At 36.4% G+C, this 15739-nt stretch overlaps 1 protein-coding gene across 5 annotated transcripts in view; it reads left to right on the top strand.

The window, feature by feature from the left end:
* MGAT4A (alpha-1,3-mannosyl-glycoprotein 4-beta-N-acetylglucosaminyltransferase A) overlaps positions 1-15739 on the top strand; it is a 162411-nt gene that overhangs the window by 81019 nt on the left and 65653 nt on the right. For all 5 annotated transcript variants that reach the window (XR_011651226.1, XR_011651225.1, XM_071221516.1 and 2 more), the window contains exon 5: positions 2090-2223. Coding sequence is in view for 3 of the 5 variants with exons in the window: in XM_071221516.1 (XP_071077617.1) it covers positions 2090-2223 (134 nt within the window). In the remaining 2 variants the exon portion in view is untranslated. The remainder of the gene's footprint in view (positions 1-2089; positions 2224-15739) is intronic.

Genomic DNA, 15739 nt, shown 5'->3' with positions numbered 1-15739 from the left:
GAAATAGAGCCCTACTGTAACACAATACATGGCATTCCTAAAAATTATCACACTATGGATAATTGTGGAGTAAACTGAGGAAAATGGGGTTAGGATTACAACGCTCAACAGCTTTGCCAGTCATACATAAAAAAAGAACCTAATAAAAATGGTAGCACTATTTTACACACATTAAATGATTGATAAATAGAAAATTACTGTTGGTGGGAATGGAGACTGGTGCAGCCACTGTGGAAAACAGTATGGAATTTCCTCAGAAAACTAAAAATAGAACTGCCTTTTGACCCAGTAATTCCACTGCTGGGCTTATACCCTAAGAGCTCTGAAACACCAATTCAAAAGAACCCATACACCCCAATGTTCACAGCAGCACAATTTACAATAGCCAAGTGCTGGAAGTAACCTAAGCGCCCATCAATAAATGAATGGATCAAAAAACTGTGGTATATTTACCCAATGGAATTCTATGCAGGAGAAAGAAAGAAGGAGCTCCTACCCTTTGCCACAGCATGGATGGAACTGGAGAGCATTATGCTAAGTGAAATAAGTCAGGTGATGAAAGACAAATACCATATGATCTCCCCTTTAAGTGTAACCTAATCAACAAAACAAACAAGGGAGCGATGTAGAACCAGAGACATGGAAAAAAAGAACAAACTTACAGTAACCAGAGGGGAGGAGGATAACTGGGGAAAGAAGAGGAAGGATTGTCAGGGAACATGTATAAAGGATCCATGGACAAACACAACAGGCGAGCTGGAGAAGGATTGAATATGGGAGGTGGGGGTAGGTAGAGCAGGGAGAGAGTAATGGGAGGAAAATTGGGACAACTGTAATTGAACAACAATAAAATAAAATAATAAATAAAAATAGAAAATGACTACAATAAATATGGTACTATACCTTGAAAAAGACCCCATGTGTGTTAAAATGAGCTTCAGAAGGACTGCATCTTGGAAGCTTTGAAGGAGTGGTGCAAGGCAGGTTATCCGAAATCTGACAGAAAGGTGTACCACCAGGTGTGGATAGGTGTGGTTCGTAGCGTCATGCGGTGAGCTGAGGCAGCTGGTAGCTCAGCTGGTCGTATGTGTACTTTGTGGATTTCTACATTACCCCATTCAGTTTTCTGAACTCAGTTCCATGGGTGCAATATTCTGTATTCATCTAGTGAAGTGTTCGTCCCAGAGGAGAAATTGCAGATGACCAAATATGAAATCCGTTTTATGCTAAAATGTTTCTCTAATATACTGATCACATATAGGGACAAATTTGCCCCAAAATAAGCATTATAGAACTGAAATTTTAGACTTAAATATAGTAGCATGAATAGTACACTTTCCATATAGCTTACCAAGTTCGTTTAAATGTTTACATCTTATATAACCATATTACCAGAAGATAAAATTGATGTCATACTGTCAATTACTCAGATTTTGTTATTTTTTTCATTATTGTTTTTCTTTTCCAGGAGCCAGCTCAGGATCCCATATTTCACCCAATTATCATGTCTCTTTAGTCTTCATCAGTCAGGGACAGTCAGGGACCCTCATTCTTTCTTGTCTTTCTTGGTATTGACACTTCAGAGAGTACTGGCCAATCAGTTATTTTGTGGAGTACTCCCTAATTTGCATTGGTCTGATGTTTCTTCCTGGTTAGATTGAGGTTATGCATTTTGAACAAGGAAACCACAGAAGGGATATCATATCCTTCTTAGTGCACCATATACATGGGATGTGGGACTTTAATTTTTAAGGTGCGTTTAGTGTTTCTAAGGTTTAGTTGTATAATTAAATTTGTTGTTTATACTTTACAGCCATTGGTTTTTAATGTGAGGTTTAATATCCTTCATTTTTATTGACTCTCTGACATTATTTCTTTTCTTACGGATAAGCACTGTGGAAAATAATTAGAGTATTATGGGTATGCCTTTATATCCTTTGGTTATTTTCCTTTCTGAAATGTAGTATATTTTGATCCCTCAGTTATTTTTATCAACTTGAGGGGGTGTAATACTTCTAAAGTAGTGGTGTTTTTCTGTATTGTCTTTGTAAAATCTTTTTATATAATGGCTATCATTATTTTGTTTCAGTTTCAATAGTAATGGGAATTCCTACTGTGAAGAGAGAAGTTAAATCTTACCTCATAGAAACTCTTCATTCCCTTATTGATAATTTGTATCCTGAAGAGAAGTTGGACTGTGTAATAGTGGTCTTCATAGGAGAGGTAATTATTTAATTGTTATTTTTTTTTACCACATATAATCTATAAGAGTTGAAACTATAATTGAATATTTGAATATAGTTTTATGAGCAGTTTTTACAAATGCGATGGGTAAAGGTTAGGTGATATTCCATCCAACAGTAACATTTAAACCTAACTTGTTATGTTTACCTTAACTTCTCTCCTGCAGTTACAATCCAGGAATAGTCATCTGTTTTTGGTAGGATAAATATTACATACATTGATCTTTAAGAAGAATGAGTTCCTATTTCTAGCTCCAGGACCTAAATTTGGAGATTTGCACTGATGTTCTTTGGCAGCTGTGAAACCTGAGGAAGGTGTAGCCTAGCCTGGGGTTTTATCATCTTTTATTTTCCCTGCGTCTGTACTGACAAGATGCAGCCATCAATATTATTGAAAACAAAATATCATAAGAATGAAGGCTATTATATTTCTTGTATTGCAGTTTGCTCAAAAGGTTTAGGGAAAGAAATCTTAAGCAAGTTTTTCATAAATAATGAGGAAAAAAGCACCCTAGAGTAATTATATTATTATATAGAATTTCAGAATGTGAAAGGATTTAGAGTCATTTAGAAATGATTCCCAACTTTTCAGTGTTTCCTATATCTTTCAAAATGAAAATGTTCTTAATGTTTTTGTTAAGAGTAAGCAAATGTACACTGTTCAAAACAATTACAAAAATGTATAATTAAAAATTATCTGTTATTCCTCCATACAGATAGAACAATTACAGGTATTCTGAAATATATTGTAAGAAAATTTTTCCATGGTTTGTATATGTATATATAAATGTATTTGTTCTATATGTATTTTAATATCATGGATTTTTTTTCATGTTGAAAAGAATCTCACAGCATCATTGTTTCTGGCTACAAAATATTCCATTGTATTAACATAATTTATTTAATTTCCGATTGTTAGACATTTAAACTGTTCAAGTTTTTCTCTTATTTTCAACATGGTATTGAGCATTAGTGTAAATAAACTATTGGGAGGTGGGATCAATTTCTAAATATGGAATTGCCTTGGTCCACATACATTAAAACGTTCACACATGGCCAAAATGCCCTACAGAAATTGAGCCAGTTTATCTCTCTTGCAGCATTCAGTGAGAAATGTTCTTTCCCTGTTCCCATGCTCTGCTAGATAATAACAGCCTTTAATTTTTTTGTCAGTTTGATGGGTAAAAAATAATACATTGCTTTGGTTTAATTTATATTTCTTTACTGAGTGGGGTTAAATGTTGATTCATAGGTTTTTATGGACCATTTGTGTTTATAATTATTTTTATAACCTTTGCTCATTTTTTTATTTGTAAGACATTTTCATATATGAGAGGAATGAATTCTTTGAAATATTTAGTCCAGTTACTCTTTTGCATGAATTTTGTTGTCTGTTGGTTTTTCTTGTCTGTTATAGAAATTTTACATTTTAAGTTATTAAATTTGTCATTTGCCAAATTTGTCATATTGTATACCAGTAGAAATTGATACAACCTCCTTAGAAAGCAATTTGGCAATAGCTATTAAAATTTAAAGTATACTCTGTGACACAGTTTCCTGTAAGCACATTCACACATGTACAGCTCTTACATGTGCATTAATGAAATGAATAGAGAAAATGGCCTTGGCTGGGTTTCTGAGTTGGTTGGAGCATCATCCCGTACACCAAAAGGTTCCAGGTTTGATTCCCAGTCAAGGCATATACCTAAGCTGTGGGTATGATCCCCGCGTGGGGTGTGTACAGGAGGCAACCAATCAGTGTTTCGCTCTCACATTGATGTTTCTCTCCCTCTTTCTCTCTCTCTGTCTCTCTCTCTCTCTCTCTCCACTTCTCTCCACCCCTTCCTCTCCCCCTCTTTCTCTCTCTCTAAGGTCAATAAACATATCCTTCGATAAGGATTAAAAAAAATAAGTAGAGAAAATGGTCTTGTGGAATATACTGCAAACTATTAGTAGCAGGTATCTTGAAAGTTGAGATTACCAGGAGATGCCACCTTCTATTGTATACAGTTTTATAAAATTAGCTTTTTTAACAGTGAACATGTTAATTTTTAATCAGAAAAAGTCTTAGTACTATAAAAGAAAAAATGTATCCTTACACTTGAAAAATAATGTCCAGTATATAGACAGATTAGTATACATACAGATTCAAGACCGTCTTGCCATAGCCATTCATTTGATACTAAGATGTAATAACACTCTGTTTGGAGTCAAACAACTTGTGTTCAGGGCCTAGATTCTGTCACTTACTGCCACTTGAGCAGATTGTTTTATTTTCTTCATCCTCAGTTTCTTCATGTCTAAAATGAGAATATATAATGTTACTGAGCCGTCTGAGCTTAGTATTGTTACAGGGAGATCAGCAATATCTCTGATTGCTGTTACAAAGATCAGCAATATTCTGATCTTTGAACACGCACCCCCACACCCCCAGAATTGCAGTATTTATATATGTATCTATATATAATTTTATGTCTTTATTTTTTTGGTGAATTTTACTGAACATTTATTTTATTTTAATGATTATGTTATTACAGTTGTCCCATTTTTCTCCCCTTTATTCCCCTCCTCCCTGCACACCCCCTCCTACCTGCATTCTCCCCCTTTAGTTCATTTCCATGGTCATACATGTAAGTTCTTTGGCTTCTCCATTTCCTATACTATTCTTAACCTCCCCCTGTCTATTTTCTACCTACCATTTATGCTACTTATTCCCTGTACCTTCCTCCCCCTCCACCTCCCACTCCCCCACTGATAACCCTCCATGTGATCTCCATTTCTGTGGTTCTGTTCCTGTTCTAGTTGTTTACTTAGGTTGTTTTTTTGGTTTTTTGGGTTTTTTTTTAGGTTTGGTTGTTAATAGCTGTGAGTTTATTGTCATTTTACTGTTCATATTTTTTTCCTTAGATAAATCCCTTTAACATTTCATATAATAAGGGCTGGGTGCTGATGAACTCCTTTAACTTGACCTTCTCTGGGAAGCACTTTATCTGCCCTTCCATTCTAAATGATAGCTTTGCTGGATACAGTAATCTTGGATGTAGGTCCTTGTCTTTCATGACTTCAAATACTTCTTTCTAGCCCCTTCTTGCCTGCAAGGTTTATTTTGAGAAATCAGCTGACAGTCTAATGGGAACTCCTTTGTAGGTAACTGCCTCATTTTCTCTTGCTGCTTTGAAGGTTCTCTTCTTTAATCTTGGCTAATGTAATTATGATGTGCCTTGGTGGGTTCCTCCTTGGGTCGAACCTCTTTGGGACTCTCTGAGCTTCTTGGACTTTCTGATAGTCTATTTCCTTTGCCAGATTGGGGAAGTTCTCCTTCATTATTTTTTCTAAGTATTCAATGTCTTGCTTTTCCTCTTCTCCTTCTGGCACCCCTATGATTCGGATGTTGGAGCATTTAAAGTTGTCCTGGAGGTTCCTAAGCCTCTCTTCATTTTTTTGAATTCTTGTTTCTTCATTCTTTTCTGGTCAAATATTTCCTTCTTCTTTTTTCTCCAAACCATTGATTTGGGTCCTAGTTTCCTTCCCCTCACTGTTGGTTCTCTGTATATTTTTCTTTATTTCACATAATGCAACCTTCATTGCTACCTGGGTCTTTTTAATGCTGTTGAAGTACCCAGTGAGTTCCTGGAGCATATTGATAACTAGTGTTTTGAACTGTGCATCTGATAGGTTAGCCATCTCTTCATTGCTTAGTTGTAGTTTTTATGGAGCTTTGGACTGTTCTTTCATTTGGGACATTTTTTTTTTTTTTGGTCTCAGCGCACCTGTTAGGTATAAGGGGCAGAGCCTTAGGTGTTTACCAGGGCAGGGCAACCCACGTGGCTGTGTTGTGACGCTGTATGTGGGGGAGGGGTCTGAGAGGGACAGATGTCACTTGCTCAGCTCTCTGCCAGTTGTTAGTCACTTCCCCCGCTCCCCACAAGCAAATTGGGCCCTTCTGGTGCTGATTCCTGGTGTGGGTGGGTGTGCGTATGTACCTTCTAGGACCCTGTGGGTCTTCCCATGAACTCTCCTGTAAGTCTGGGAGTTTCTCCTGCTGCCTCAACCCCCACAGGTTTTTTTCAGTCAGAGGTTTTGAGGCTTTATTTCCCCACGCTGGAACCCTGGGTTGTGCGGTTTGTCTTGCTCCACAGTTGTTCCTCCTGGTTTATCCTCATGTGGGACCACCAGCTCCACCAGCTACCGCCTTGCTGGGTCCACCAGCCACCACCTTGCCACAAGTCCTCTCCACTTGGCAGCTGGTCTCCGCCTCTCCTACTGGTCTGGATGAATGTTTCTTTAACTCCTTGGTTGTCAGACTTCCATACAGTTCAATTTTCTGTCAGTTCTGGTTGCTTTTAGTTTTTAAATTTGTTGTTGTCCTTTTGGTTGTGCGAGGAGGCACAGTATGTTTACCTACACCTCCATCTTGGCTGGAAGTCTGTATCTATATATAATTTCAGTAATTTGCAAGAAAAACTGAATTGAACAGAAGAATTAATTTACAGAGTGATTGAATTGACTGTAGGGAATTTAAAATTCTTAATTACTATATTTGGTTCTACCTTGAATAGTTTTAACCTAAGTATCTGGTACCCTGGGGCTCGTTAACACTGGTAACAAGTGATATTCTCTGGCCTTTACCTTCATCTACATATGGGATGGTTACTAGATCTAGACTGATCTCTAGCCTTTTTTTGAGCCCATATTTCCAACTGCCTACATAATTTGAATTGTTTTTATGGGCAACTATTAACCTGTCTATAACTAAAATAATCTGGTTTCCTCATACTGCTTCTCTTCTAGCTTTCCCATCTGTTTATTAAAGCTTTTTTACATCCCAGTTTAATAATTCTGTGTTCTAATCATTCTACTCCCAGTTCATTATGTTTACCTTGTGCTTTTTCAATTTTGGTTGAATTATTCCTTAGCCTGAAAAATTACATCTTTCTTTCTCTTTTTCTTATTCATCCTTTAGGTCCCAGTTCAATCCTTTAGGTCCCAGTTCATTCCTTTTATAAAACGGTTCCTAGTTTCCCGTGTGAAATTAATCTAGAGTAAATAAGCAAAAGTAAATTTATCTTTTGTACAATAAACATTTTCAGTTTTTGTAAAGGATTGGATTATCTCTGGTTCACTTTAACATATGAGGAGAAAATTAGGAATGGGAAAGACCTGGAGAAGAAACACATAGACAACAAAGGGCATCATAATCTCTTCATCCCTGTTTGACTTTCTGTTCATTGTATTCTTTTCTTGAAGGGAAGTACCATGAACTGCCTCTCTGGGTGTGAGAAGAGACGGAAGTGTAATTATTAGCTATATTTTGTTCTTTGTTTCTCTCTGGTGTTTCTCCCTTGGGAGTTTGTTGGGCATATCTGATGAGACATTTGTAGAACATGCAGGGTCCTGGACAGTTGATTATCAATGCATCATTTGAAAGTTCATGGATTCCACTGTGCAATTTCAGAAGGAGTTGAGAAGAATGAGTTACAGTTATTCTGAAGGATCCTTGAGATGATCCAAGTGTGCTGTTCATGCTGTTCACATTTTAAGATTGTATCATGTTTATGTCTTCTTTTACACAGAATTTAGTTATAATTTTTGTATTCTAATAACTTGTTTCTGTATGCCTGCTTATTTTCGTTATATGTTTTATGCTGTATTTACATTTATTGTACTACATCATTATTTATATTATTTCTATCATCATTTCTGACAAAATATTTTTCTATATTGTACTCTGAATTTTAGCAAAAATGTATTTTCCTGTCCCATTCTCATATTTGGAGAGTTCCGTATTTTATGAATCTTGGTGAGAGAAAGTGCCTCCCTCCCATTATGGAAACTAAAAATGTCAGATACTTGCTTTACTAGTTCAGGCATGTGACCTGGGCTCACCCACTTGGGTATTCCTATCCTGGACTTTGAGTGGAGCTTTATTTTCAGATGACACAGAAAACCTGAAGGAATAAACATATAAATTATTAGAAATAACAGGAATTTATCAAGGTAGCTGGGTATAGGATCAACTTATATTTCTATATGCCAGTCACAAAAAATAAGAAAATACATTTAGAAGAAATACTTTTCTAAAGGATCAGGGATCGTGGACAGTCCATTCTGGCGACAGGTAGTGGTGGTGACGGCAGTGGTATCTTCCCTTGGGGTCACTGGGGCAGCGTCCAGAGGTACTGAAGATTGATGGTGAGGACTTTGCAAGCTGTGACATTGGGAACATTCTGTGATTTTTGGATGTCATCCAGCCTTATTTTTGCCCCCTTTATAGCCTGGTTCCTTAACCTTAAGTGGAGGTTCTGTGAATTCTGCTCATCATCCTTCAGTAAATTGATTTCTGACTATTCTGCCAGAGTCAATTACTGTTGCAACTGACATCCTGACTGATAGAGCTTGTATCTTATTCAAAAATACCTAAATTGCTATATAACTGCCACAGAAACAGAACATGCAATCAACATGGATGTGCAGGGCTAGGTGGCTAAAAGCTATTCCAAGTGAAAGAAAGAAATGAAATGAAATTTTGAGGTGAGTTCCAGGTAGAATGTTGCCTAAATTATAACAGCCAGATTATGTTGATAATAACCATAAAAATTGCTGAATTTTGAAAGAGAACTTTAGATACCATTCTTTAGGTAGCATATTCTTTTATAGCATGCTGATTATTCACATTTTTTCTGCAGTTTGCCTAAAAACATTTCAAAGCCATGTTCAATTTTTAAGTTCCCAAATGGAAGGGTTCAAGGTGAGATTCTATAATGAAATAACAAATTCATCATGTTGGAAAAGCACCTAAAGGTAGTCTCTGAAAAACTGAGTTTAGAGAATTTTCAGCTCATAGTATGTTTAGTATACAGTTTGAAAATAGTTTTGCATTTTATTTAGTTTTCTGATTTTACTGTTGTACACATTTTAATTGTGTTTTACAATCAGAGTGCCTGAGGCCCTTACTATGCCTTCTTTAAAATTCCGTAGCCAGCTTATGAGCACAAATTTGCAAAGCAGGTAAATTTATAAATGAATGCAGAAATTGAATAAGAGAATTGATCAAATTGCTGTGGGTTTAAAAATCTCTTTCATTATATATTTTATTTTCTAAGAAACATTATTTCCTGTTTAGTTATTAATTTTTTGGATAGGTAATATGATCATGTGCTTTAAAACTTATAAATGTGTGTACTGTATACTTTGAAAATTCTCCCTTTTAGTGCTGTCCCCTAGCCACTGATTACCTCTCTACAGGTAACAACGTTAATGGTGATTGTTTGCGTTCAGAGATATTTAATGGGTATATATGTAGATATATTCTTTTTCTCCCTATTTCTATAGATGGCATAATATTAACTTTTCATATTGAACATATAAAGAGCTATTTAGATTTTTTGTAAAATATTTTCTTAGAAAATCATCCATTTTATCTAAGTTTTAAAATTTGCTTTATACAGAGTGGAGCAAAGTAATCTTGTTCTTTTCGTGGTTATTTCTCCCCAATCTCTTTGTGTATGTGTGTATATTTGTATTCCTTGCCCTTTTTTTAATGATTAGCTAATGGATCTGTTTTTTCAAAAGATTTTATTTATTTTTAGAGAGAGGGGGAGGGAGAGAGAAAGACAGGAAGAGAAATATCGATGTGTGAGAGAAACACCCATCAGTTGACTGTCACACAGGCCCCTACTGGGGACCAGTCCACAATGTACGCATGTGCCCTGACCAGGAATCTACCAGTGAAACTTTTGCTTTGTGAGACGATGATGCTCAACTAACTGAGCGACACTAGTCAGGGCGGATCTGTTTTTATTTATTATTTCAAAAACCATCCTTTGGGTATATTTATTATCTCTTTTTATTTTGTTTTTTAATTCATTAACATCTGCTATTAACATTATTAAATTTTTCTGCTTTTGTTAGTTCCATTGTATACTTTACAAATATCTTGTCCCAGATACTGAATTGATTTATTTCCATTATTTCTTTTTTGTTAATATAAGAATTAATATGAATTTTTTTCTGAATACTGTGTTAGCTATATTCCATAGGTTCTCTATTCCATAGATTTGTATCTGATTTTCATTGATAATTGCATACAATGTCAATGCTTTTTTCCTGGGGGAACTCTGTATAAGTGGTTGAGTCTTTTCCAGTTAGTCAGTTTAGTGTGCTTTCAACCAGGGGTTGGTTACCTGAATGCTTTGGACCTTTTTTTTTTTGAATAGTTATTTTTTTATTTTTTAAAAAATATTTTCTTTATTTATTTTTAGGGGAAGGGGGGGAGAGAGGGAGAGAAATATCAATGTGTGGATGCCTCTTGTGCACCGCCTACTGCGGACCTACCTGGCCCACAACCCAGGCCTGTGCCCTGACTAGGAATTGAACTGGCGACCCTTTGTTTTGCAGGCTGGCACTCAATCCACTGAGCCACACTAGCCAGGGTTATTGTATTTTTTTTATTACCATGTATCCCACCTATACCTTCTTCAACCTCCACCCCCTCCCACCTGCAATCACCACACTGTTGTCTGTGTTTATGAATTGATTTTCTGTTTTTGCTCTTTCTCTCTACCTCCCTGAATGCCCCCACACCATGCTGTCAGCCTGCTCTCTCTACATGAGTCTGCTTCTATTTTGTTTGTTAGTTTATTTTGTTCATTAGATTCCACATATAAGTGAGATCATATGGTATTTGTCTCTGTCTGACTGGCTCATTTCACTTAGCATAATACTGTCCAGGTCAATCCCGCTGTCACAAAGAGTAAAATTTTCTTCTTTTTTAATGGCAGAGTAGTATTCCATTGTGTAAATGTACCAAGCTGTCTTATCCACTCATCTACTGATGGGCATCTGGGCTGCTTCCAAATATAGGGTGTTAAAATAATGCAATCAGCAAAGGGGTATTTGTGAGATCAACATATTCTTTTGAATTAGCATTTCAGCTTTCTTTGGATAAATTCCCAGAACTGGAATCGCTGGATCATAAGGCAGTTCCATTTTTTAATTTTTTGAGGTAACTCCATACTGCTTTCCACAGTGGCTGCACCAATATGCATTTCTACCAACAGTGCACAAGGGTTTGCCTTTCTCCACATCCTCACCAGCACTTGTTGATGATAGCCATTCAGACAGGTGTGAGGTGATATCTCATTGTGGTTTTAATTTGCATTTCTTTGATGATTCGTGAGGTTGGGCATCTTTTCATATGTCTGTTGGCCATCTCTCCTCTTTGGAGAAGTGTCTGTTCAGGTTGTTTGCCCATTTTTTAATTGCATTGTTTGTTTTTTGGTGTTGAGTTTTATAAGTTCTTTATAAATTTTGGATATTAACTCCTTATCATCTGTATGAGCAAATAGGTTCTCCCACTCAGTGGTTTTATTTGCCATGCAAAAACTTTTTAGTTTGATGTAGTCCCATTTGTTTATTTTTTCTTTTATTTCCTTTGCCCAAGGAGATATATCGAAAAAAATTGCTGGGAGAGATGTCTGAGATTTTACTATGGTTTTTTTTCTAGGATTTTTGGTTTTGAGTCTAACATTAAAGTTTTAAATACATTCTAAGTTTATTCCTGTGTGTGGCATAAGAAGGTGGTCTAGTTTCATTTTCTTTGCACATACCTGTCCAATTTTCCCCACCCCTTTAATGAATAAACTATATTTAGCCCATTGTATGTTTTTGCATCCTCTGTTGACTATTTGAGAATAAAGTTGTGGGCTTCCTATTCTGTTCTATTGATCTATGTCTGCTTTCATACCAGGGCCATGCTATTTTGATTACTGTGGCTTTATAGTATAGTTTGATATTAGGTAACCTGATTCCTCCAACTTTGCTTTTCTTTGTCAAGATCACTGTTGCAGCTCAGTGGGTTGGGTGTCGTCCTACAAAGCGAAAGGTCACTGGTTTGATCAAAGCCCAGTCAAAGCAGATACCTGGGGCACGGGCCAGGTGACTAGTTGGAGGCATACGAGAGGCAGCTGATCGATGTTTCTTTCCCTCTTTCTTCCACCCTTCACCTCTTTCTCAAAATAAATAAAATCTTAAGTAATGATTGCTGTTGCTATTTGGGTGTTTGTGGTTCCATATACGTTGTTAGATTATTTGTTCTAGTTCTGTGAAATATGTCATTGGTATCTTAATTAGAATTCCGTTGAATCTATAGATTGCTTTGGGTAGTATGGACATTTTAATGGTGTTACTTCTTCCTATCCATGAACACAGTATATGCTTCCAGTTATTTGTATCTTCTTCAGTTTCTTTCTTCAGTGTCTCATAATATTCTGAGTATAGGTCTTTTATTTTTGTGGTTAAAATTATTCCTTGGTGTTTTTTTCTTTTTGAAACATTTGTGATTGGGATTGTTTACTTTATATCCCTTTCTGATAGTTCAGTATTGACATATAAAAATGCAACTGATTTATGGATATCAATTTTGTATCCTGCTACTTTAGTGAATTCACTTATCAGTTCTAGTAGTTTCTTGGTGGAATCTTTAGGGGTCTTTATATATAGTATCATGTTGTCTGCAAACAATGACAGTTTTACCTCTTACTTTCTAATTTGAATGCCTTTTATTTCTCTTGTCTGATTGCTGTGGCTAGGACTTCCAGTACTATGTTGAATAAGAGTGGTGAGAGTAGACATCCATGTCTTGTTCCCAATTTTAAGGGAAACACTGTAGTTTTTGCCCATTGAGTATGATGTTAGGTGTGGGTTTATCGTATATGGCTTTTATTATATTGAGGGATCTTCCCTCTATTCCCACTTTGCTGAGAGTTTGTATCGTAAATGGGTGCTGAATTTTTACCAAATGCTTTTTCTGAATCTGTTAATATAATCATATGGTTTTTATCTTTCATTTTATTTATGTGGTATATCATGTTTGTTTGGGGTTTTTTTGCAGATATAGTGCCAACCTTGCATCCTTGGGATGAATCTCACTTGATCATGCCGTATGATCTTTTTGATGTATTTCTGTATTTGGTTTGCTAATATTTTTTGAGGATTTTAGTGTCTATGTTCAGCAGGGATATTGGAATGTAATTTTCTTTTTCTTTTTTTTTTTCATTATTTAAAATCTTATAGTTGTTCAAGTACAGTTGTCTGCCTTTTCCCCAACGGCTTCCCCCAACCCCAGCCATCCCCACCTCCGTTCCCTGATTCCACACCCCCTTGGTTTTGTCCATGTGTCTTTTTTACTTGTTCCTGAAAACCCTTCACCCTTTTCCCTCCATTATCCCCTCCCACCTCTCCTCTGGTTACTGTCCATTTGTTCTTAATTTCAATGTCTCTGGTTATATTTTGCTCACTTGTTTGTTTTGTTGATCAGGTTCCTCTTAAAGGTGAGATCATATGGTATTTGTCTTTCACCACCTGGCTTATTTCACTTAGCATAATGCTGTCCAGGTCCATCCATTCTGTCACAAAGGGTAGGAGTTCTTTCTTTCTGCTACATAGTATTCCATCATGTAAATGTACCACAGTTTTTTGATCCATTCATTTACTGATGGGCACTTAGGTTGCTTCCAGCACTTGGCTATTGTAAATTGTGCTGCTATGAACATTGGAGTGCATAGTTTCTTTTGGATTGATGTTTCAGGGTTTTTAGGATATAATGCTAGCAGTGGAATTGCTGAGTCAAAAGGCAGTTCCACTTTTAGTTTTCTGAGGAAATTCCATACTGTTTTCCACAGTGGCCACACCAGTCTGCATTCCCACCAACAAAGTACTAGGGCTCCCTTGTCTCCACATCCTCTCCAGCACTTGTTTTTTGATTTGTTTGTGATAGACATTCTCACCCATGTGAAGTGGTATCTTACTGTGGTTTTAATGTGCATCTCTCTGGTGGCTAGCGATGATGAGCATCTTTTCATGTCTCTGGACCCTTTGTTTGTCTTCCTAGAGTGGAGTTGTGTGGGTTCTTTATATATTTTGGAGATCAAACCCTTCTCTGAGGTATCAATGGCAAATATGTTTTCCCATACAGTTGGTTCTCTTTTCATTTTAATGCTGTTTTCTTTAGCTGTGCAAAAGCTTTTTATTTTGATGAGATACCATTTGTTTATTCTTTACTTTATGTCCCTTGCTCTAGGGGACATATCAGTGAAAATACTGCTGCGTGGAATATCAGAGATTTTCCTGCCTGTGTTCTCCTCTAGGACTTGTATGGTGTCACAACTTATATTTAAGTCTTTTATCCACCTTGAATTTATTTTTGTGTATGGTTTAAGTTGATGGTCAAGTTTCATGTTTTTGCTTGTAGGTGTCCAGATCTCCCAACACCATTTGTTAAAGAGGCTATTTTTATTCCATTTTATGCTGCTTCCCCCTTTGTTGAATATTAATTGACCATAGAGACTTGGGTTTATTTCTGGGCTCTCTATTCTGTTCCACTGATCTATGTGTCTGTTCTTATGCCAGTACCAGGCTGTTTTGATTACAGTGGCCTTGTAATATAGTTTGCTATCAGGTATTGTGATCCCTCCTGCTTTGTTCTTCTTTCTCAAAATTGCTTCAGCTCTTCGGGGTTGTTTATGGTTCCATATAAATTTCTGAAATGTTTGTTCTATATCTGTGAAATATGCCATTGGTACTTTAATGGGGATCACGTTGAATCTATAAATCGCTTTGGGTAGTATGGCCATTTTGATGATGTTAATTCTTCCAATCCATGAGCATGGTACATGCTTCCATTTGTGTCTTCCTTGATTTCTTTCTTCAGTGTTGTGTAGTTTTCTGAGTACAGGTTTTTTACCTCCACAGTTAGGTTTATTCCTAGGTACTTCATTTTTCTTGTGGCTATATCAAATGGGATTTTTTTTCCTGGTTTCTTGTTTCTGATATTTCATTGTTGGTGTACAAAAATGCCTTTGATTTCTGAATGTTGACTTTGTATCCTGCTCTTTTGCCAAATTCATTTATTAGGTGGAATAGTTTTTTGGTGGAGTCTATAGGATTTCCTATGTATACTATCATGTCATCTGCAAACAATGACAGTTTTCCAATTGTCTTCCTCCTTTCCAATTTGGATGCCTTTTATTCTTTTTCTTGTGTGATTGCTGTGGCTAGGATTTCCAACACTATGTTGAATAGGAGTGGTGAAAGTGAATATCCTGTTATTGTTACTGATATTAGTGGGAAAGCTTGATAAGTTTTTGCCCATTGAGTATGATGTGGGCTGTAGGTCTCTTGTATATGGCCTTTATTATGTTGAGGAATGCTCCCTCTATTCCCACTTTCCTGAGTGTTTTTATCAGAAATGGGTGCTGTACCTTATCAAATGCTTTTTCTGCATCAATCGATATGATCATGTGATTTTTGTCTTTTGTTTATGTGATGTATTACAATTATTGGTTTGCAAATATTGTACCATCCTTGCATCCCTGGGATGAATCCCACTTGATCATGGTGTATGATCTTTTTAATGTATTGCCGAATGCTGTTTGCCAATATTTTGTTGAAGATTTTAGCATCTATGTTTATCGCCGTTATTGGCCTGCAATTTTCTT

Source organism: Desmodus rotundus, chromosome 5 (assembly GCF_022682495.2).
Source record: "Desmodus rotundus isolate HL8 chromosome 5, HLdesRot8A.1, whole genome shotgun sequence".
NCBI classification, from domain to species: domain Eukaryota; kingdom Metazoa; phylum Chordata; class Mammalia; order Chiroptera; family Phyllostomidae; genus Desmodus; species Desmodus rotundus.
The sequence above is the reverse complement of the archived record's forward strand: the minus strand, read 5'-3'. Positions and strand labels throughout refer to the sequence as shown.